Here is a 22,703-nt window from a genome sequence, read left to right as displayed (position 1 = left end):
AGTTTATTGCACAGCATGCAGGTACACATGCTGTCTTCAACCTAAGAAGTGCAAGTAACAGCCAAAGGAAAGATGCAGCAATAGAAACTTCAGCATGGGCTGCTACCAACTTGCTGGGTACACTGAGTATGTACACAAGAACCCCAAAACTGAACTATTATATCCTCCAGAATGTTTGGCAACAGTACGGTCTAGCTTCCCACTAGCATGATTAGCATTATACAAATACTTAATGTTAAGTCAACATTCTGCAGAAATACCAACTTGCATAAGACAATTCAGGCTCAGCATCCAGAAACCTCCTCCCCAGAGTTCAGCTTTACTCATAAAAGAAATGTGCAGATTCAAGATTAGAAGCTGTTCATACCATCTGTCATTGCTTCTTCCACTTTCTAGTTCAAGACCACTCAATCTACCCCAAGATTCTTGTGTTTGACAGTCTACCTCTAAAATATCCTTCTCTCCTCCTGTATTTGTGCAGGAAGAAAGGCTCTCTTGGGTGCACTGATAAAGCCAGGTGGAGCTGCAGGACAAAATTAATTTTGTGCTTTGACAGATTTATCAGCCAGTGGGGTCTTAGCTGCCTTACCACATTGCAAACAGTAACCACACACTTGGAAGTAGTCTACACCCCAAAAAATAGCAGGGTGAACTACATGGGAAAAAAAATAGAATTACTTTCCCTGGTTTTCTTTAAAATCAGGGGGGAAACCCCCCTACATTTTCAGTTTGATAATGACAGTAATACAGTATCTGGTAAGTGCTCCCTTGGATAGCATTTCCCCCCATTATTCACTGCACGTGAAAGAGCTTTTCTGGCTAGTTGGTCACCTGCAGATGTATACTCCATGCAGGTGTTTGTGCTATCAACTCATAAGCCAGATCAAACCGCACAGCATAGTTAAAGTACGTCCATCTTTGAACACACTACAGAAATACGCTGTGTTACTGGGAACTGTGAGAAGCAAGCCACACATATCCTTAGATCAGATAGAGAAAGTTGTTCTTACTTTCTGTCGCTTGCCTGGACGAGCTGTTCAGACACTTGGCTTTGTGGTGGTGCAGCATCCCCCAGGCCACTTCGCGAACCCCTCAGTGGGTTCTTGTTTTAGTTACAGGTACAGTGATTTGAGACGATCAGGCACTCCCTAATCGTACGTGAAACTCCTGCTGCCTGGATTGTAGCCCTATCTCGTAGCCTGATCTGGAAGGTACCAGAATTACCTGACAAGAACTATGGCCCAAATGAAACATTGACCAAAGTCAATTATCTCGCAATCGTATAAACAGTGATCCTATGTGAGACCCTTTGAGCTCTCCAGGATCGCAGCAGGCTGTGACCCAGTATCTCCCATTGAGCTGGGGCGCCGCTCAGGGCAGATTTCGCGAGGATTCGAAGATCCGCTGACATATGCTGACGTAGGAAAAAGTGAGTAATTCACTACAACGTGAAGAAACAAAAACTATCATAGGTGAACCTCTGTATTTGTGTCCGTATCTGTGTTTGTATCCATAACTGTGTGTGTGTGTTTATGTATACGTGATCTGATTTAGGAAACTGTTGTAAGTTTCATGTGAACCTTGCCGTTTTCAAATTTTTAACTAAGTTGCAAAATTCTGGATATAACAAATTGTGTTAATTTTTTTAATTGGCTGATAATCGAGTGTCATTAAGTATCATACAATCTAATTCCGTGATTAACCACAATAACTCTTAAATTGGTGCTCCCTCAAAATTGTATAAAGTCGTTTTGTGACAAATTACAGGATCCTAAATCACTATTTGCAACACGTATCAAGCTGTGTGGTCAGGAACTCAATTCTTATGCATATTCTACATCCTGTTTTCAGTTACTGAAGAAAATTCAGTTACAGGAAGGAAAGCTTTCACACTGCCTTTCTCAGGCCTCTGCTGGATGGAAATCATTCAGGTTAAGTTAAGAAATAAAATGGTGGGAATGAGAAAAAGCAAAGACTTCCATTAGGAAACCCTAAAAATCCCCAACATATAATTTAAACTGCACATTTTAAATTTTTTTCTTTTTTAAGAAAAGACAAGATACACTTCTCAGATTAAGTAATGCTAAAAAATTAAGCCTTTCACATATCTAACTTCAATTTCTTGAATGCATTTACCTTGACAGTGACAAAGGCTTAGCGCACATGACTCTGTACAACTCCCCCTAAAAGCAGACCCAACATCAGTCCATCTGGAGCAGTACTGGATTTGGGCAATGCTCCATGAGCAGCTTAAACCTATCTACAATGAAGCTGCTACCCACCTTCTTCCTCCACACGTTCCTGCCACCAACCCTGCACTGGCTGAGGTCACTAGATGCCAGCCTGGGGAAAGCAGCTCCTGACTCTCTGGGCTGGTGACGGCTGAAGGCTGGGACTGGGACCACCCAGCTGGGCTCAGGAAGAGGACAGGCAGTACATCATCTTTTAGCAGTAACATGGACACCTTAGATTGGGTTAAATTGTTTATGAAAGCGCACCCTGGGATATGGTCACAATCAGAGCTAGCTCCAGGTTTCTTATACAAAGGTGGAGGTAAAAAGGGTCGGTGATTATTTCACGAGATGAGGGGATGCAGAAAAAGAAGGTTCAGTGAATTTTTACTCACTTTGGATGTAGGTAGGCTCAGGAGCATTTTGCAGATGTGTGGAAGAGAAGCTGCCCACTGTTTTTTCTGTGGTCTGACAGACAACAATGCTTGTGAGCTCCATTCAGGTAAGTGTCAGTGACTAAATGCATCTATCGCAACACTACCACCATAAAATTTCTGACTATCCACTACATCAGGGACTCAAATGCAATAGAGTGAGGAAAATCAGCCTGTCAACAGAACAGAGCTGAGGAAACCTACACTTAAGCATCACAAAAGACGACATGCACATTTTAGAAAACTTAACACTGCACATACTGTTTTCCTTCATTTATTTTACTTCTTGAACACACAGCAGCTTGCCTGGGAAGGCTATGCCACGTAAGTCGACCAGGACAACATCTCTTCAAAACACATGCTGTACTGCCTTATCTATTGGTTGGTGATTACAAGGTCACAGGTCAAAAATATAGCAAAAACATGACGACTATAAAGATATGGGACACATGCCCTATTTTTGTCTACAGAGATGATATCAGCATCTGATGTGTTGCTGACTGCCAGCACTTCATCACACAGATCCTCAGGAGCCATAGAAAAGGGCAACACAGTTTATACACGTTACTGATCCCAAGCATGACCTGACGAGTTGTATCACAGACACCATGACAGCCTGACGAGACATGAGAAAACGTCACTGTGGAAAGCTGGGAGCGAGAGTGTTACAAAATATAAGAGATTTGGCTTAACGTTGTATTATTATTTAAATGCAGGTAAAAGGAATTTTGCTTCTTAAGAGCATTTAGGTTAACTTTTAGGTTAACTTTCAACAGTGTATTTCAAGCACAATATGGGGTGTTGTTGAAGAAGAGAAATTAAAAGCCTGCCTTGAGGACACCAGGCTTGAATTATACAAACTGCCTGAGAATGACTCCCTCACACCTCTGCCTGGAGACTAAAAGACTTGCAGTATGATCTCAAATGCACTCTCCTGTGCTTCTTACGTACTTGACTTATGAATATTCCTGCCTTAAAGAGATAAAAATCTTACAAGTGTAAACCTTATGCCTGAAACTACAAAGAGAATATTCTGTCTCTTCCCTGCAGGCCTCTTCCACTTGTTTCTCTCCATCTCCTAGCCTGCTCAGCCTGCCAAAACTCTTTGCTACAATATTTCAATTACTTACACAAGTAATTTAGGATAAGGCTCTGGTTTTTTTCCCCTCAAGAGCAGTTGGAACTGAAAGAGTCTTTCACAACTCCCTCTTGTCCCCAAACATTTGCTTCCTCCCTGAGCTGTGCTAAACAGAGCTCCCAGTAAATCAAGTCAGAGAATCTGAGTTAAGAGCAAAAACATTCCCTGTCCCAGCATCCTAGGTCCTGGAGGTTCAGAGCATAACAAGGACAAGCAAAGCCATTGAACAGCTTACACGTAAGGAACACCAAAGTTCTCCAGCCTGGAAATTATGGATGAGGGGTATTGTATAGAGAGAACATTACACACACACAGAGAAAAAAAAGTCGTAGGAGGCTTGGAGATGGTGAGTAGGGATTGTCTGTTCATTTTCTCCTACAAGAACCAGTGGCCACCAAACAAAGCCAGCAGGAGCAAGACTGCTCTTCATGCAAATGGTAGCAAACCTGGACGCTCTTTACCAAAAGATATCATAAAAACCTGCACAGGCCCAGGGAGAGACAAGCTCCCTGGGCCTGTATGGAAGAACAATTCCTAAATGAACAAACTACAAGCAGGTCAGAAGATCACCAACAGCTGAAAGTCATCAGAAGACTGGAGAACATTAGTACTGATAATTTTACAGAATGCACTGTGTTCTTAATCTTCTCCAGGCATCCAGGTGTGGCCTTTGTGGGAGAACAAATGCTGCACTAAAACAGGCCCTGGTCTGAAACAGCACGGCCATTCTCATGGTCACTCTAGCATGTCTTCGCCCTAGAATCACAGACACCAGGCTGGGACGTAGTAGTTCAGCAGCAGTCACACCATAATTCCCATTACTCTCTTGCATAAAACTTTCAAGTACCTGTAAGATTTTTTTTCTCTAAAGTAACATTCTGCAAGTTTATGCTCAGGTAAATATGCACACCAAGTACCCCAAGTAATTCTTCAGCGTTAACAGGCCCCTCATCCTGGAAATCCTTGTTCTACAACCTACCTTTAAAACATGTAATTTGCCCATGCTCAAATTACCAATCAATTCACATAACTCAGCATTGGTAACCTGCGCTGCTTACAATTTTTACAACTTTGTACAAATGTGATAGGTACTTTTTTTTTCTTCCCACCTATAAAAGTATTACATCACACACAGCAAGCAACCTATCCCTTCAGAGCTACACACTTGTTCAGTCATCCCACTGGAGGGAGATACTGTCCAAATTTAAAACTCCTCATGTTTTAGAATATAAACTCAAGGGCCTCACAAAATACCAGTATGTAACATCAGGAACATAATTCTTACAAATGCAATTGGCCTTGGTCACTATTTGAAAAGTAAAGGAAGGAATATAAAACCTTTGTATCAACCCTTTTTAAAGGCTTACTGAAGAAAAGCCACATCAGTGATCAAGAAGGTTCATCAATAAGCTCTTAAGACTCCTACATGAAAAGCAGCTCTGCCAGTTAAAAAAAGATGTTACATCTATTAAGCTAATATTTACCTGAATTTCTAACTGAGTGGACAGAATTACACTAGAGGATACAAATACATCAATTCTCCTTTTACATCCTTTCTTCCTCCCTGCTGCCCAGATGCACACCAGAAAATTACTGAAAATTCAGCCGATAACATCACATAATGAGCTAAAATTAGTTTCTCTTTTGTTCTTAACACAGTTAAGAAATCTCTTTATTTTTATGTTTATGTTACTGGACATCATTTTCATGTTCTGTCCTTTACTTTCCCATTTCAATTCCCTTGCTTCCCACTTGAAAGGTACATTAGTTTACTGACTATCAATGGCCAAGTTTACAATTGGGTTTTATATATCCATATAGCTTCATTTCTATCTAACAGTGGACTTAAAACCAGCTCAGTCTTCTGTCTTAACTATAGGCTTTGAGGCAACTTGTCGTGCATTGCTAGGCAATACCTAAGGATTAGATACAAAACACCAAGTTTCACTTATTTGTGTCTTTTACTTAGTTTTACAATAAACAGGAGCTTATCCATCAAGATGAGAATTAGAAGAGTATTCCACACATGGGGGGCTCAAGCAGTGTTAAGATGTTAGCACTTCTGAAAATTTGGATGGAAACAGCATTATTTCTGATACTTACTGCTTAGATCAAATTCCCCTGCCTGTGGACAAGGCATCCCTTCTGTGTGCAACAGTTTCTAGGAAACACCAATTAACAACCCAGCTTGAATATAACCTGGTGGCCTTAACGCTGATCCCCTGGGACTCGAGATAATTTGTTCTTATTCCAAAACAAGTGATGTGAAACTGGCTGCCTTTCAGTCATTTGGCCACCTCATTCTTTCCACGCGGCTTCAGCAGCCAATGCCATTATACCAGCTGCCTGAAGCTTTCCAACCGGCCACTGCCTGCTACATCCAGTTTACACTCATATGTATGTTATTCCAAACCCCTTGTTATTCTACACAGGCAATTACAACTAAATAAACTTCTTCCTATGCCACTTTAATTTTGAGATCTTGATTCTGAAAGAAAAACATTATTTCCCTTTTCACCCCTCCTTATATCTACTCTCATTTTTGCTATCTGAAGCCAACCTGAAACACACAGGCTAAAGCAAGGTCTCAGAACTTGGGAAAATTCAGATCCTGTTTCTCTTACTGTTGTATTAAGCAACTGAGTAGCCCAGTTTGTAAATCACTTGTATTACTCAGAATACAAAGTACTTTGCTACACAAATAGGGCTGAACAAATCGAGCCCCCAGAGATTAGGGCTGATTACAGTTAGCTAATTACCAGCAAGAACTTATATTGATTTTCTTATTTTCTGAAATGCACTCCACCTTTTTATCACTAGCACCTTAATTAGGTCTTCAGCTGCATCCAACTGTTGAATAACTGTACCAGGTAGTACAAAAGACAAAACCAGGACTCATTAGCAGATGGAAATTTCAATTTTCAACTTTATATATACTGAAAAAGTCCATTTCAGATTAAGCCCATTTAGCAAATGACCTATTAGAAACCATTACACAAAGAAGGTTCAGTAAGTGTCCCACCTTTTTATTAAATTTAAATTCTCTATAAATTTTCACTGTATCGCAAGCAACTTTCAACTTGGAACAGATTAAATACTGCTGGTATCATGGGAGCTGCCTCTCCTGGTTCTGTGCCAGTCAGGGCAAATCTCACCACATTATGAGCGATGAAAATTACTATGCCCTCTCAGATTTATTTACCAACATTTGTTCTTGGCCAGCTACCCAGAAACATTCAGAGGCTTGGTAACCACACATGTGCCGTGCTGCTCCCGTATCGCCCCCTGCCCAAGCGATGGCAGGGAGGATAAGTCAAAAAGGCATTCATTTTTGCACTCTGGGGAGATACTCTGGCACCTCCTGTTCAACATACAATATACTATCTCATTAAATGGCCACAGAACATTTTCCCTCCCATAGCATCTAGGACTCCTACTTGTTTTAGACAGAAATCAGACCTACAGTAAGAGGAGGTTTTGTTAGTCTCACCTCCCACTTGCTGCAGAAATTGCACACCATACAGTGACTGAGAAAGGATAGCTTTACGGTTAGAGAGCACAATGATAAGCTAGTCAATTGGATTTATTTTGCTGATAAAAGTAACTGTGTGACGTAAGACAAATCACCTAAACCGAACTTTTCTTTATGATGCATTCTTTAACGGAGACCAACTCCTCACATTCACTGACCACTTATGTTTTCAAGCAAAACCAGTGGAATCTAAGAATATTCTGCACATCTGGTAGAAAGACACATTATATCATGCTGGAATAAATATATGGATGAAATTCAACCCTAATTTACACCACTTTTACACTGCTTGCTTTCAGAAGGTCACATTTTTTTCCTGTTTCAGTGTCTTCAGTGGCAAATTCAATCAATCATCTTCATCCATCTTAGCAATTCCTGACTGGAATCCTGGTTTCCTAATCTCACAGGAGTCCACCTAACCGGTCTATCCCAGAGATGTACATTACAGCCAATAAACTGGTGCTTCCAGGCTGTTACAGTTTCACTGCTGGGTTCCTGCAACTCACCTTGTGTTTGTGAAAGTGTTTTAGAGCCTGTGACACATGGCGGGGGGGAAAGCAAAACAATTAGATAGGAAAGAAAAAAGAGAAAAAAAAAATTTATTGAAGCTTAGCAAATGTTCCAACATAAACAGGTTTCCCACAGAAAGTGTATCTGAACCAAGCAGCCAAGCTGCAGAAGTAGGTCAACTAGGTTATCCGAAGAAGGGGAGAGCCTCCTGGACACTGGCTATAGCGGCCACGGTGCCTACCCAACCACCACACTGTGCCAGACACTTCCTTGGAAGTCTGAAAGCAGATTACTGCAGCAACAGCAGGAGAAAGGGTAAGACAAAGTTAAGAAGCCAATTACCACATAAGCTAAGAGATGAGCCAAAAATAAAGAGAAAGGAATGTTATTTCCATTGGTCCTCAGGAAAGAACATCAAGCAATATTGGCACCTGTGATATTTTAAGGGAAGAAAACAAGAGGTATATCTGCAAAACAATGTCTTACAGGGTTAGATTGGGAGACAGAATGGTACACATTATTCCAGAACTATAGAGCCAGTGAAGAATAGTACAAGTGCTAAGAGAAAAGGAAAATATGAGGCTACACTGGATAAACCTTCTGGCAGCTGGACCTGTTCAGCCATTTAGCAGTGCCTCAAGAGAAACGATCAATACCTCATACTATAGGTTATTTCTAACGGTGCCACCACAGTGATGCAGATATGCTGTACAGAACTATCTTGGCTGCGGAAAGCGATGCTGCAGGATCCTTTTCTAGAGGATGCCAGAGTTGCAACTCCTCCTCCTAGGCTCGGCGATGCCACCCGTCGGCTGCAGGCATTAATGCAACACGGCACTTGGATACCAAGCAAGGAGCTCCGCTTCAATCTTCTTCAAGTAAGAAAAGTCTTAAGTCTTTTAACGACTCTCTTTTCTATGAAGTGCGGCAGGGAGCACCACCACCTCCAGTTCTCCACAGCCTTCAGAAACTGTGTTACAGTCTCCACCAGAGAAGAGGGATTTACTGAGACAACAAAATCCTTCTGACAATCAGCCCTTGCCAAAGTCTATTAAAAGGCATCACATTCAAAGTGAAAGATGTCACTGTCAGCAATTACAAATTCATAAAGGCAAACATATTCACAAACTTCTAAGGAAGGGACATGGTGTGCAAGGAACCAATTATAGTGAGATATGATGTTCCTTCCCTGATCTCTTAGAACAATAAATAAAGAAGGATTTATAGTCCTGTAAAATATGAAAGGGAGATTATTCAGGGGACAGGGTCTTGATTCTGTTAGACTGACAGACACGACCCTTCTAGGCTCAAAGCATCTTATGACAAGACCTCCATTAAGCCACAAAATGAAGCATCATCTTAGCAACACAGATGAGAACATGCAAGACTTGCTATATTTAATGTATTTTTCTTTTGACTAGGAAAACTAAGCATTTTGGCAAAGTGCAGAAAGCATTTAGAAAAAGAATTAGTATTTCCTGTATCAGATTTTCTTAAAGTTCCAGACATTAAGACAAAGCTGGGTATTTGGGAAGAAATGACCATCAAACAAAACCTCCAAGCCCCTGTGCAAACACACCTAGAAAAATGGTTAACTAAGTAAGACAGAGACACTATATAGACAGAGCACCTCAGAAACATCAATAAAGGGACAACTCAGAGGGGAGGAAAAAAAGAAATCACATGGAAGGAAAAAAAATTTGAGGTATATGCATTCATAATGTTAAATAATGAAGACAGATGTATATGCATAGATAATCCCTCTCAGCCAGTTTCATATGAAAATGTATCAACAGTTAAAAATTAAAGTCTTCACAGGTTTGGCAGTACCTTCCCACCACTGCAGCTAACACATCTTCTGGTAGAACTCAGCTCAGGAAGACAGACGGTTTTGTCCTCTGTCGCATGCAGGTAAAGGCTAACTATTTAAACACGTCCAGTTTGTACGGGCTGCTACGGGTGTAGGCAGAGCTCTCGGAAATTGCTGGGGATGTTAGCAAAGGCGGTAGCTTTCAGGAGAGCAGCAGTAACAAATGGCTAAGCAGGTAACCACTGCCAGCTATAGCTGCAATGGGTGAAGGCAGGTATAAGACATGCAGACTAATACTATGGCAACTAACAATTCCACTGATATTACCTCATTTTGAGACTTGCATGGGGAATGTGGAGCTATTGCACTTGTTTCACAATCAACTGTTTTCCATCTCTCTTTAAACTTTCACTTCCACAATTTTGATGCTCCAGTTGGGTAAAAGTCTTTATTTCGGAACAACCGAAAGCAGGCATTTGAACAACAAAGGGGTTAAGGGGTTTTTCTCTCTCTCTGGATTTTGTCAGTTGGGCCTGTGCTCAGCTCAACAGCAACATTAACTTATTGCATTTCTCAGCAGAAATTCTGTATTTCTGCAGAACCCAGAGGCTCTGCACACGCGCATGATAGCCAGTAGCATTTCAAGTCACCCCCTCAACGATGCCAGTCCACGTGAAAAACAGGAACACTTATGAAACAAACATTAGTAAAACCTGAGTTTGTTTTGACTGTTGGATCACAAGCCAAAGACCTGGGGAGCTTTACCTTCTCCCCTGCCAGCCCTGCCACACTCTTCGTGAGACAGAGGGATGCCATCGTCTCCCTTCTCCCCCATCTCACCACCACACGTGCCAACTGTCACAGCATTTTTCACAAAACTACTGAAACACTAGAGAAACAACATTCAGCTACTTCACGAAACCCCAAATTTGTCTAGGTACAAACCAACAATAAATCACTGCTTTCAGCAAAAGCACTTTACCAGGAATGCAACAGAAGTTTAGATTTTGGTGTGTTTGTTTTTTTTTAAAAAAATTAGCATGCTACCAAAACAGAAAATGTTCATAGGTTCATTCATTAACAATTTTCCAGTTTTCCTTCTACAGATTTTATTTCAAGAACAGTGTGGTCAGAACTTCAGGCAAAGAGAAATAAGGTTTGCTTTCATTTCCAAATTATTGATCTCATCAGATTTAAACCTGCCAAAAATTATGGCCTGAACAATAAATCACTGTAAACTCTTGAGCTTCCCAGGAAACATTACTCCAAGATTTATCTTCTTTTTGGCAAAGCCTGCGTTGCCTCATAAAAGACAATCTTCAGGTGTGGACTAGTCTGTATGCGCCAGTCAACACATAACATTTTTACTGTGGATTCATTTCTTTCTCCTAAAGGGGACGACAACTCCCTCATGCACACACTGCACAAGCAGGAAAGAAGTCTGCTTTGAGGATAACTACAATTTTCTGTTCCCTTCCTGCTCTTTAAAAAAGGATTCCTTAACAAGACAGAACCAGAGTTCTCTTAATCTAAGAGCTCATTCCAACAAAACATCAAGATAAAATATGGCAAGAGAAGTATTTCATAAATCATATCTAAAATTACTTAGAGTATCTAACAGATTACAATCCAGAACTGCAAACAGATGTGTGTATGACTCATCTCACATATATTTATTCAAACTGATTTTTTCTGAATTAATTGCAAGAGTAAATCTAAAAAAGGTATTTGTGATTAACTGAGGTACTGATACAGCTGGGGGGGTGAGGGGTAAACAAGCTTGTTTAAAAATACGTAGTTAATTTACTTACTCGTTCACACTTCAGACATAATGAGTATGAATTAAGACTGAAATCTTAAACAGTATACATCAATTTATGAAACAAATAACCCCACCAAAAAAACCTGAATCCCAATGCCATTAAACATTGAGGACAAATCTTAAAAATAATTAAAATAAAATGCAATAATACACTTAACTGTTGTCTATAACAACACTGAGTTTTATAAGTGAGAAACAAGAAATACGTGGTTTTTGAGAACTGCAAGGTTAAAGTTAGAAGTAGATGATATTCAGAACTACATAATTTTGTTTGGTTTTATGGGAAAGATATCCAAGGTCAATTGTCCTTTTAAGGAAGGCCTACAGAATATGAGAAAAGTACATTAACAAGCTATCAAAACAAACATATTTCAAAATAGTATAGCATTAACATAACTCACCAGTATTATAGTATCTTTTAAGTTCTGTGCGTCTGATGTCTTTCAGTTGATTGTATTTTTTCTTTTTCTTTTCTTTGTCTGGAGCAGTTTCCTTTTTCCCAGCAAATTTACGGTTGTCTTCAGACGAACTGATTTGCTCCAAAATAACTCTACTTTCATCATCTTTCTCAGAAGGTGTTTTGGAAACAGGAGATCCAGGGGAATTGGCAGAGACAGTCTCGGTGTTTTGTTTGGCTTGCCTTTTCTTTTTCAAACTATGCATAAAGAAAAAATGCAAAACATTAAGATGTAGCCAACCTCTACAGATAAGTTAACTGACTTGCTAACTTGATTTTTTTAAAAATTAATTTAATACCAGAATTCCTTACAACTCAGTAAAACCCACCCACTTTGCATCAGTAACTTGGTAACTAAGACTATCCCACAGCATACTCTTCAATCATATCACCACCTGAAGGATATCTTCTCAAGAATAACAAAAAAGGTAATAAAATTTTTACTGTTGTTTCCTGAGGAGGAGGAATGGGGAAAAAGAAACAAAAAACATGGAAAAGTTGTTTTGTTTTGAACCACCATACATGTAAATGTAGAAACAAGATACTGAATCATGTTTTCAAGATGAAGCTTAGGATAAAATAAAACCGCAGATCATAATGTAATGTAATGCAACAGCTAACATAATTTCACAGTCAACTGCTCCTGCTTTATAAAGCATCTTGTTTTGATATAAACTTGTTATTTATTGCCATTTTGTCCAAGGTTATCTCCCAGCGGCCACCCATGCTCTCCACATCTGTTCTTGCACAACCCACACCACCTGGTACTCCAGGCACCACCCAGCAGCTCCTTCCACAACACGACCAATGTGGCCGCACACGGCTTGTGAGGGAACATTTCCCAGCTGCTAGAGCTCTTCTGAGAGAAACCTTAACAAGCTGCCTATAAATCATCCAACTTATCACTATAGCAACAAGAATATTTTCTTTTTAGAAGACGCCTTAAAGCACAGCTCAAGTGAGAAAGATGCTTCAGGAATGCTACCAAGGAATTTTCTGCTTAATCACCATCTTTAGCACTGACTTTGCTTAGCGAGAGCGAAGGCTGACTTTATGAGCTGAGGGTCAGTGTCACTCAGATAGTCCTCAGTTAAGAATAAGTGACACATACCACACAAAATAAAAAAACCTAATCTACCTAGTGGTCCTTCTCTCTAGTGCATTAACTTCTTAGTTACAAGGTACCTAAGGAAGGCAGTAGTATATTAATTTTGTTGATGCTAAAAACTTTGTTACGTGCACAGGAAGAATTATGCATAGAAAATACAAAAAAATCAATGAGTCACCACAAATAGGAAAAGGTTACATGATCTCACAGTAGTAGTTCATGTAAGAGAAAACTTAATACATTAAGTTATTAATATAATGCAGGAATTTAAGAGATTCTTCCTTCCACCTTTTATATTTATATGTTATCCATACATTTTTTTCAGGCTACAACATAAAAATTAATTCTCAAATGCTCTGTGCATTTTAGTAAGGCATTTCAGGCTACACACCTCTTTTTTCTTTTTAATAGAACACTAATATCATTTCCCAAGTTTAGAATATCCAGCTTGAGATCTCTGAGAAGGGTCAGTTTCTCAGACCACATGTGATCAACACTGTCAGTGAAACATTTCAAAAGACTGTCTTGCAAAAGCTGTGCCTATCACACATGTACGTATACATATTCCTTAAATGCTTCCCAAAATATGGTAGCAGGAAATTCACCTTCTGCAGCCAACTCAGTGAGGATGCTGTGGTTCCCCATTCATTCAAACCCACTGATTTGTAAGATAACCAGTAGTTGTTCTTGCTCTGCACAGCAAAAGAGATTTAGTGTGTGCAAAACTTTACAGATCAGGTCCTGATTACACATGAAAACAACCTACAGAGATTTATAAGAGACAAAAGTGAATACATTTATATAACAAATGAAGTGTTTTGTTTAGACTAATGAAAATTTGCATATGCAAAGGAAGCTTATTTTTGACTAATAAGCCACAGTCCTGATCAAAGGCTGTTGTAGCAACCGCCAAACATTACAGTCACATTGCATACAAAACATCTATATTTAGCCCTGGTAGAAATCTTTGCAAAGCAGCCCTCTACACTGAAATGGCATAGCCTTACTATGGTTGTACTTGATTCCACACTTGTAAATGAGACACATCCCTGACTTTTTACTCTACTCAACCACCTTCCTGTACATGTGCACATGTACACAGGTACCCAAATCATCTGCTCCAGTAGACAAGAACTGGCAAGCACCCACCAGCAGCTCCATTTCTACTCATATTGCATCAGAGACTTTTGTCCTCAATTCCTAGTCTATTTGTTTTGATCACAAACTCTGTTAAGTAAGCTTTCTGTAAATATAGTATCTCAAAACAACCAAAAATCTGCTAATGAAAACATAGAGCCCTTTTTTTGAGGGGAAAAAAGGAATAAAGACAAAAACCTCTCTAGAGGTCAACAGTCCTCGTGACGATACTAACAGCTTCCGTCAGTACTTTCCTTAAAACATATTAATTTGAACTAGTTTTCAAAGTTGCCTCAGGCAAGTTTAAGAATGAAGAGCTAAACCAGAACTGGTCCCTTAGTGATAGAAAAGAGGAAAGCAGAAACAACCATCTGAACCGATTCCAGCATAACTGACTGATGCTTCTCCCCATAGTGTTTAATCTTTGCTGATTCCCACATACTACAGCCCACCAAGAGCTCATCACACAACCTACAGCATCACAAGCTCACAGCCACTGCTGTGAATGGACAGTGCCATGGGCACTTTTCTGGTAAGAGCGATCAAGAATCTTGAGCACTACATAATTTCTATTCCATCCTCATGGTAGGCATGAGATTTTCGGATAGTGCCAAGCCTAGTCCTCCTATCCACTGCTCCATTTCAAGGCAATTACTACCCAATTCTCAAAGCAGCAACCTTGGCACTAGAAAAAATACCAGATGAGGACTGAGTAACCATGACATTCATCACAGGACTCTGAGTTACTGCAACTCTGCCTAGGGTTATGATCTCTGCTTGGATGATGCTGCTTTTAGAGGTCTCTGAAGCCTGGCCAAAATTAACCAAAATCACTCACTTTTGAAAAACCTCGACTATGATATTCCAAGGAACCAAAACAAGCCTTCAACAGCATTTGAAACCGTAACAGCAGCCTCAAATTTACTGTGCCTTTTGACATTACATGTACCCTCGTAGTAAAGCAAATTGTCCTGGTTTCAGGAGAGATATAGTTAATTTTCTTCCTAGCAGCTGGTGTAGTGCTGTGTTTTGGATTTAGGATGAGAATAATGTTGATAACACACTGATGTTTTTAGTTGTTGCCAAGCAGTCAAGGGCTTTTCAGCTTCTCATACTGGCCTGCCAATGACAAGGCAGGAGGGGGCAAAAAGCTGGGAGGGGACAGCTGACCCAAGCTGGCCAAAGGGATATTCCATACCATATGATGTCATACTCAATATTTAACTGGGCGGTGGGCCGGGAGGCGGTTCGGCTCAAGATCTAGCTGAGCATCAGTGTGTTGTGCATCACTTGTTTTGTATAGTCTTTTACATTACTGTCTTCCTTTTCTGTCCTATTAAACTGTCTTTATCTCAACCCACAACTTTTTCTTTTTTTCTTTTCGATTCTCTTCCTCATCCCACTGTGAGGGAGGGAGGAAGCTGTGAGGAACGGCTGTATGGTTGTTTTAGCTGCTGACCAGGTTAAACCACGACACAAATATGAAGTCCTGAATACACACAAGGCAATTCATTATCAGCACGTGCTGGTACGGTGCAGCAGAGATTGAGGTGTGAAGAGCACAGCTGGAGGGTTTACTGCATCTTAAACACAACTCCATTCCCTTGAGGCACCCCCTCTGGCCTACACCCACCCTTCTTTCAGACTGACCTGCACATCCCAGCAAGGCAGACTGGGGACCCACACAACCTGCCAGCCCCTCTCCTGCTCAGATTTCAAACCCATCACCTCCTGGACAAGTTGGAGACTGAAGGTCTCATCCACTCTTCTCCCAGCTCTCTGGTACTTCCCAGCTGCCATGGAAGATGGATTTAAGAACATTATTTGTCAAATTATTTCCTTTTTCAACTACTTTGGAAGATTTTGAGTGGTTTTGTTCAGTTTTAAAGGGGATTTCTCTGAATAAAACCAACATTCAGTCTTGTCCTAATGGTTATGAGAGCAAAAGGGACCTGCAGGCCAAATAAATAAATAAATGAAACCCCTCAGTTTGACCAGTGTCAGGTTTTGCACTTACATCAGCCTTTCAGACAAAACAATATACATCTTTTCCTGAGAATGGATAAGGTGTTATTGCAGAAGATGTTTATTTTTCAGTATCAGAGTCAACGGAGATGTTGTGCTTCACTAGGAAAATTGCTGGGAGAAGGAAGACGCAGAGAGAAAAAGGGAGGGCAGGAGGAACAAACAGCTTATCTGCAAAAACACCCCAGTTTCTAAGGAAAGTCTTACACATCTGCAATTTCATTTAGACACCAGATAATGTTTTTCAAGCTAATTGGTTCTGACAGGCAAAACATTTTTTCCACACTTATAGAGAGGCATCCTTTTACAGCTCCTCAAAATGTTTTCTGAGTGACAACTGATAAGCCATTTTCTAAGTCTGTCCAAATATAGGGAGTTTCCCAGTAAAAGTTTTCAGTCTGTTCCTGTGCACAGCGGACGGCATGGGGGCTTTTCCACTGAGTCCCATGAGAATCAGAGGAACTAGTTCTTAATGGGCACTGCGAGCTGGCTACAGAGATCTTTCAGGCATCTATTCTACAGAAGGAACTGGGGTCAGAAACCTTCTGCAACACAAAGACCATTCTCATACCATTTAATAAAGACTAACGATCTGAAATGGACGTAATGTCAGAATAGGCAGGTAAAAATACAAGGCTAGCAGTGCTCACTTAATTTGCAACTGACTGCTTAACAGCTTGGGCACTGACTTGCGGGAAAAGAGCTATGAAAGTTTTCAAGAAATGGCCTACTTCATCTTCCAGACCCAAGTCTATTTGACTGCCTATGAATGGTAAATAAATTTGCATTTTTAGAATAAAACAGCCTGAATTTCCCATTACACTAACAAGGTAGGTGGTTAACGTAAAACCAAAACTGATCAGAGAAAGGAGGGATGATGTTATCTGCACAATTTCACCAGAAGACTACAAGCAACCAGTAAAGCTATGCAACTCTGACACTGAGGCAAAGAAGTGGAAATTTGACAGTATTTTTTTGAGAAATTCCATTTGGTTTTGGTTAACACTTATTCAACAGAAATGCCTAACAAACAATTGAATAGGTCCTCATTTGATATATAATAATTAATCACAGAAAACCAGCACTAGGTCCACATCATAGGATGTTCTAAAAACCTCCTAGGATAATAAGGCATGATTTTTATCATGTATTAGACTAATAAAAATCATACAACATGGACAACTCTCACTTTAGAAACAAAAGCATCTAACAAAGTGGCCTTCCAAAAAATATAAAAGAGAAGGGGGAGGGGAGGGGAGGGAGAAGAAATCTTCATTTTATCTTGAAGCTGACACAGTTTTCCTTTGGGGAAATTTTGCACAATGTGCATCCTCTAAAACATGCCTTGATATCTGGCACACAATCAGCTTAACATCCTGCACAGCACAAACAGATCATGTTCTACAAATGATGGGGTTCTTAATCCATTTATGCATATATGCAATAAGATTAACAGAACTTGTAAAAAAGAACTTTAAAACACTTCAAACTTCTTAATCTGTTTTGTTCTCATCAAGATTCCTGTTAATTTACTTTGTATATAAATGATATACACCCCAATTATTTCATTCAAAATTAACTATTTTCATCTTAATTTAAATCTCTGCACTCAATATAATACATACTAATCTCTTTGTACTCTACATGCCTTTCTCCACCCATCCAGAACAGCTAAATAAATCAGATTTATTAAAAGAACCCCTAAGTACAGAAACCTTACAATAAAAATCCCTGTTAGGCACCCACTGGTCTGATCCCAGTCAGCTATTCTATTCCAGCTCGCACAGATCATCCATCTCCCCTTCACCCAGCTCGGTGCCAGTATGACTCGGCCAGCTCCGGGCACGGCTGTGCTCTCATCCCATCTGACATAACCTGGTGAATAAACCACCTCAGGCAAAATAAATCATTACTGCCTGCAAAGCCAAAAGAAGTCAGACTGCTTGCCAGACTGTAACACTTCACTTCCAACTTCCTCAGTGTAGCTACTTTCACTTCATAACACAAATGAACAGAAAACCCTTCATCCTCAGTGAGAAGTCTTCCTAAAACTAAACAGCACCCACCACACAAGAAAGCACGCTCCATGAAACACCAGCCATTTCAGGCTGGTATGCATCCTGGTTTGGAAATCAGCAAGCCACAGGGCTGCACCTTTACCATTAAAACAGCATTGCCTATTAAGGCAAAAATAAGAGCACACTTTTTTGAGAGATTTAAACAATTAACTGCAGGGGGGGGGGAAAAACCACAACAAAACTACAAAAAAAAGTAACTCTGGAATAGTTATCAAGGACAACAGCATGGTTGCAGTATGGTGGTTCCAGACACTGAAAAGTATCCATACGCTGAGCATTCCAAATGACACACAGCAACTACAGAAACCTCTGATATTAGTAGCACAGGACAAAGCTGGAAATTTCCACCTTTATTGGAACTCCTGTTGCTAATTTACAATAAATACCAGCATCAGGTTTCACACATGGTCAGTCATCAGCAAGGCGCTCAAGAAAAGGTGGCATGCTCCAAAGAGTAAAGCGCTGTACTGACAGTCAGGGTATGTCTGTTTTCTTCCCAATACTGCCATTAGCTTACAAAATCAAGTCATTCTACCTTTTTTTTCCATCATCTGTGGCATGGATGGAAGGATTTGTAGTAAAGTAGTTCTGATATTTTAAGACAAATATTATTTACAAAGACATTGTACCTTCTGATAGTAAAAAGTTCTTAGATTAAACGAAAATATGTTCATTTTCCCCCCAGCCTTCTGACCGATACCAGGAAATTTTAAATATCCCACTTAAGGTCTCATGGGGTTTTTGGTTGGTTTTTTTTTTGGGGGGGGAGGCAAATAATCACAATTTCCCAGGGTAAAACTCAAGAGCGTTCTGAGCTGTCAGAAACTATTTATTTCCTTAAATTTAAGAATACAATGTTCCCACACAGCTTAATAAACTTTCTATTTTCAAAGGCAAAAAGTATCCCCATCTTTTCTGTTTACTTAGCAAAAGAGGTTAGGATGTGTTCAGCATTTCATTACCATAACAACAATTTAATAAAATCTTTTCCACAGGGAAAGGATTTTGGAAAGCTGTTTTGTTTGATTTGTTACTGCAAGCTCTCAAAGAACAGCTTTAGGCAAAAGGCAAAATGAAGAAATCCCTCCCTTCAGATGACTCCTTTAACTTTGCCTCAAGTTCCCATAACAGGCTTGTTCAACTAAACCCTCACCACAAACGTATCTTGTCACAAATACCAACTTGACTCTTACCACACTCCCATCCTGCTCCTCCACTTCTCCTCTGCTGACGATGCCAGATACTTTCTCTGGCTGTGGTGTTCATTAATCACCCCAAACCGCTCCTACACATGCAACGAATTCTTCCCAAAGTGGCTCAGCAAGACACTCTCTCCCTGCACCGAAGCCCTGGCCAGGGAGGAACAGCCTTGCCCTGCCACCTCCAGCCAGTGCTGGGCTCCAGCTGCTCTCCCATGCTCAGCGCCAGCTCCCTGAGCCACCACTCCCCTTGGCAGCAGCTGGCTGAAACTGTAAGAAAAAGGGAACTGCAGTTACATGGCAAAGGAGGATGTTACAGGGAAGCTGCACGGATTCTGCACAGGAGAGTGATACCATCTTAAAACTATTAAGATTATTCGATGAGGACAACAAGCACGTGGTAATCGGGCTGGCTGAAACACATCTCAAGTTCTCCCTGAAACTCTGACAAACTCTTCCCTCCCTGCCTCAATTGAACACACTTCAACAAACTCAAATTCCATGAAACAAAGGGGAAGGCCCTTTTAAATTAGTAATTGATTAACATAGGGAAACAAAGTGCAAGAATTGCGAATGACCCAGAAGAAGAAAGACGACGACAGGGTACACGGACAGCTGTGGGGAGATGTGTAGTACCGCTCCATAAAGTCATTGCTGCATACCCACCTTCTCAGATCAGGTAAGTACCAAACTTTGCTGATAATACAGAACCAGTTTTAGTATTGATTAAACTGGCTTTAGTATTGATAAAACAGTTGGAAGGAAATTTAGCACTCAATGACTCAAACAGCAATAAACATTTACAATGAAGCAATAAAACTGTAGATGAAAATCAATGGTTAGTTAAAGCAAAATCCATGGGAAACATGCCATACATCATGCAGCGGTAACACAGCTGGAACCCACCTACAGGAAAAAAACCTCAGAGAATGGTATTTTAGTATTTCTTATATGAGAAATACCAAGGGCACCACACTAAATTCTTTCAAGAAATACTTTCAGATAAGGTGAAAAGCTGCTAAATATAAATAGCTTAGGCATGCTGTGTTTGCCAAAGATGTAATCAGGTACAAAAAGCAACTATGAAAATTCATCATGGCAGGGCAGACCTATGAAGGGCGATGGAGAACAGAGTCACAGGGATACAGCCTTTCCTTTTTTATTGCTTAGCAAGTGCCTACACCACAATCTCCTAGAAGCCTGTACACCTGTGGGCACGCTCTTGAAGGATCCCTGCATACGCTCACCTTTTTATTTTTTCCTTCTTAAGCATCCCCAACTGGCCTCCAGCAGAGAGAAAGCATGCTGACTGCAATGGTATCGGGACAAAAAAGCACAGCAAAACCCTAGGACTCAGGAGGAGCACAGCACAGCACTATTGAAGGAAAAGTTTGTGTCTTAAAAGCTTCTTGAGCTACTTTTGTCAGCAAAAGAAGGCACCTCTCTCTCTGCTCACCACTAATCCTGTCCCCAGGAGTTGTCTCCATTCTTGCACACAAGTGTTTGTTGCGGCTCCACAGGGACCAGATCTGGGAAATTATCTATGTTAAACATAACCCAGCAAAAGTGCCAATACATAAATTACTTTTTCAAAATCAGATGACTCCCCCATTAGACCCCACTTGGCTGTGCAAACATTTGTATCAACGCAAAGGAGAAGGCCAAAAGAGGAGACAAAACTGCTCCTCCAAGCAGCAGTGCCAGTTCAAAGGCACTTTGCCAGACCGAGGGGCTGGTCAAGCTACAGCCTTGCTTGTTCTCTGTAACATTAGGCTGAGTTTAGCAAAAAGAGGAAGCCAGAAAGTCAAACCAGACACAGGCCACGCCATGCCCAACAGACCTCTGGACAGGAGCACTGAAGCAGTTGTGGCAGCTTCTTCCCACTTATCCAGAAAAGGTGCTTTGACGTTGGGAAATTTTCATGAAGGTTTGTGTTGTGAGGGCTGGGAGACAGGCAGCTTCCCCTGCTGCAAAAAGCAAGGAAACAGTGACTCTGCTTCTCTGACAGCAGCAGGGAAGAAAAGAAATCATTGTTTTCTTCATAAAAAGGATCTTAATATTATGTAAGTTGACTCAACTAGGTAAGTAAAGTCACCTGGCTAACTCTGCTGACCAGCAAGGTTGGAGGGATCTGAAAGTAACCATGCTCAAGAAGTCAGTGGTCAAAGTCAAGTCAAAAATTCAATTATTTCTTTATTTAAATGACCACTAAAATGGATATCTTAGGGAGAGCACTGAGATGTACAACATCTGTCTGCATTGGCTTTTGCTTTTATTTAAAAAGTTACTTTGTAAATTGACATTTAAATGTCAAGGCTCCCTGCATCATCGCACCATTCTATAGATGTAATACAGATGTAAATAAAAGTAGTCTGGGGAAAAAAAAAAAAAAGAGAGAAAAAAACCCATACGGCTTCTTCTTTTCTTATTATTAATAGAGAAGACCAGGACGAAAAAAAAACAAACAAAATCCCACTAAAAAGTAAGCCAAACTAATGGTTTTAAATGCTAACTTTCAAGATTATGCAATTACCCAAACGCCACCATGTATTTCTCAGGGATTCTGTGAATCACATCTGGAGCTCATAACGTAAGAGATGCTGTACACATGCTTACAAACAGGTTGCAAACTCATTTGTTCAGGAACAAAATTTACAGAAAAAAGCGTCGTGACACAAGTGGAGAAAGGTTCTATTTAAAGTATTTCAGAGTAATTGTTAAAAAACCCCTTGATCTACCCACTTCTTGTCTCAGTTCTATGTTTGCATTCATTGTCCCCAAACAACTTGTAATCTATTTTGCATGTTGAGCAGTTTAATTGGCTTCCTGAATAGTGTACCCATTAACTGACACTCACCCAGCACAGAAGAGGAAATGCCCAAGTGCACTGAAGATCTTGTTACATGGATTAAAGTTCAAAGAAACACCCAGCAATGCTGACAATGGGTGGGAAAATGAGGAATCTGTAGCTTTAGTATTTGGAATAATAAGCGATATTGTGTCCTACAATGGATATTTCATAAGTGAGAATGATAATCCCCCTCCACCCAGAGGTGTTTGCATCAGTGCTTCTATACAAAAGATATGATATAATATGGCACCACCTTTTTAATACAATGGTCAAAAGATCATTAACCATGAGTATAAAGATGACATGACAGGGTAGGGCTTGTCTACAGGGACAGTTACATGGCATGCATGTACCAATGCAACTTCCCATAT

At 40.3% G+C, this 22,703-nt stretch overlaps 1 protein-coding gene across 12 annotated transcripts in view; it reads right to left on the bottom strand.

Moving 5' to 3' along the window:
* NCOA7 (nuclear receptor coactivator 7) overlaps positions 1 to 22,703 on the bottom strand; it is a 101,458-nt gene that overhangs the window by 41,413 nt on the left and 37,342 nt on the right. For 8 of the 12 annotated variants that reach the window (XM_075748009.1, XM_075748007.1, XM_075748011.1 and 5 more), the window contains one exon: positions 11,879 to 12,132. In XM_075748009.1, coding sequence (XP_075604124.1) covers positions 11,879 to 12,132 — 254 coding nt within the window. Of the gene's footprint in view, positions 1 to 11,878; positions 12,133 to 12,695; positions 12,749 to 22,703 lie in introns of those variants that run through there. The other 4 variants (XM_075748005.1, XM_075748015.1, XM_010305498.2 and 1 more) reach the window with 2 other exon arrangements.

Source organism: Balearica regulorum, chromosome 3 (genome assembly GCF_011004875.1).
Source record: "Balearica regulorum gibbericeps isolate bBalReg1 chromosome 3, bBalReg1.pri, whole genome shotgun sequence".
Lineage (NCBI taxonomy): Eukaryota > Metazoa > Chordata > Aves > Gruiformes > Gruidae > Balearica > Balearica regulorum.
This window is presented reverse-complemented; position numbering and strand designations above follow the sequence as displayed.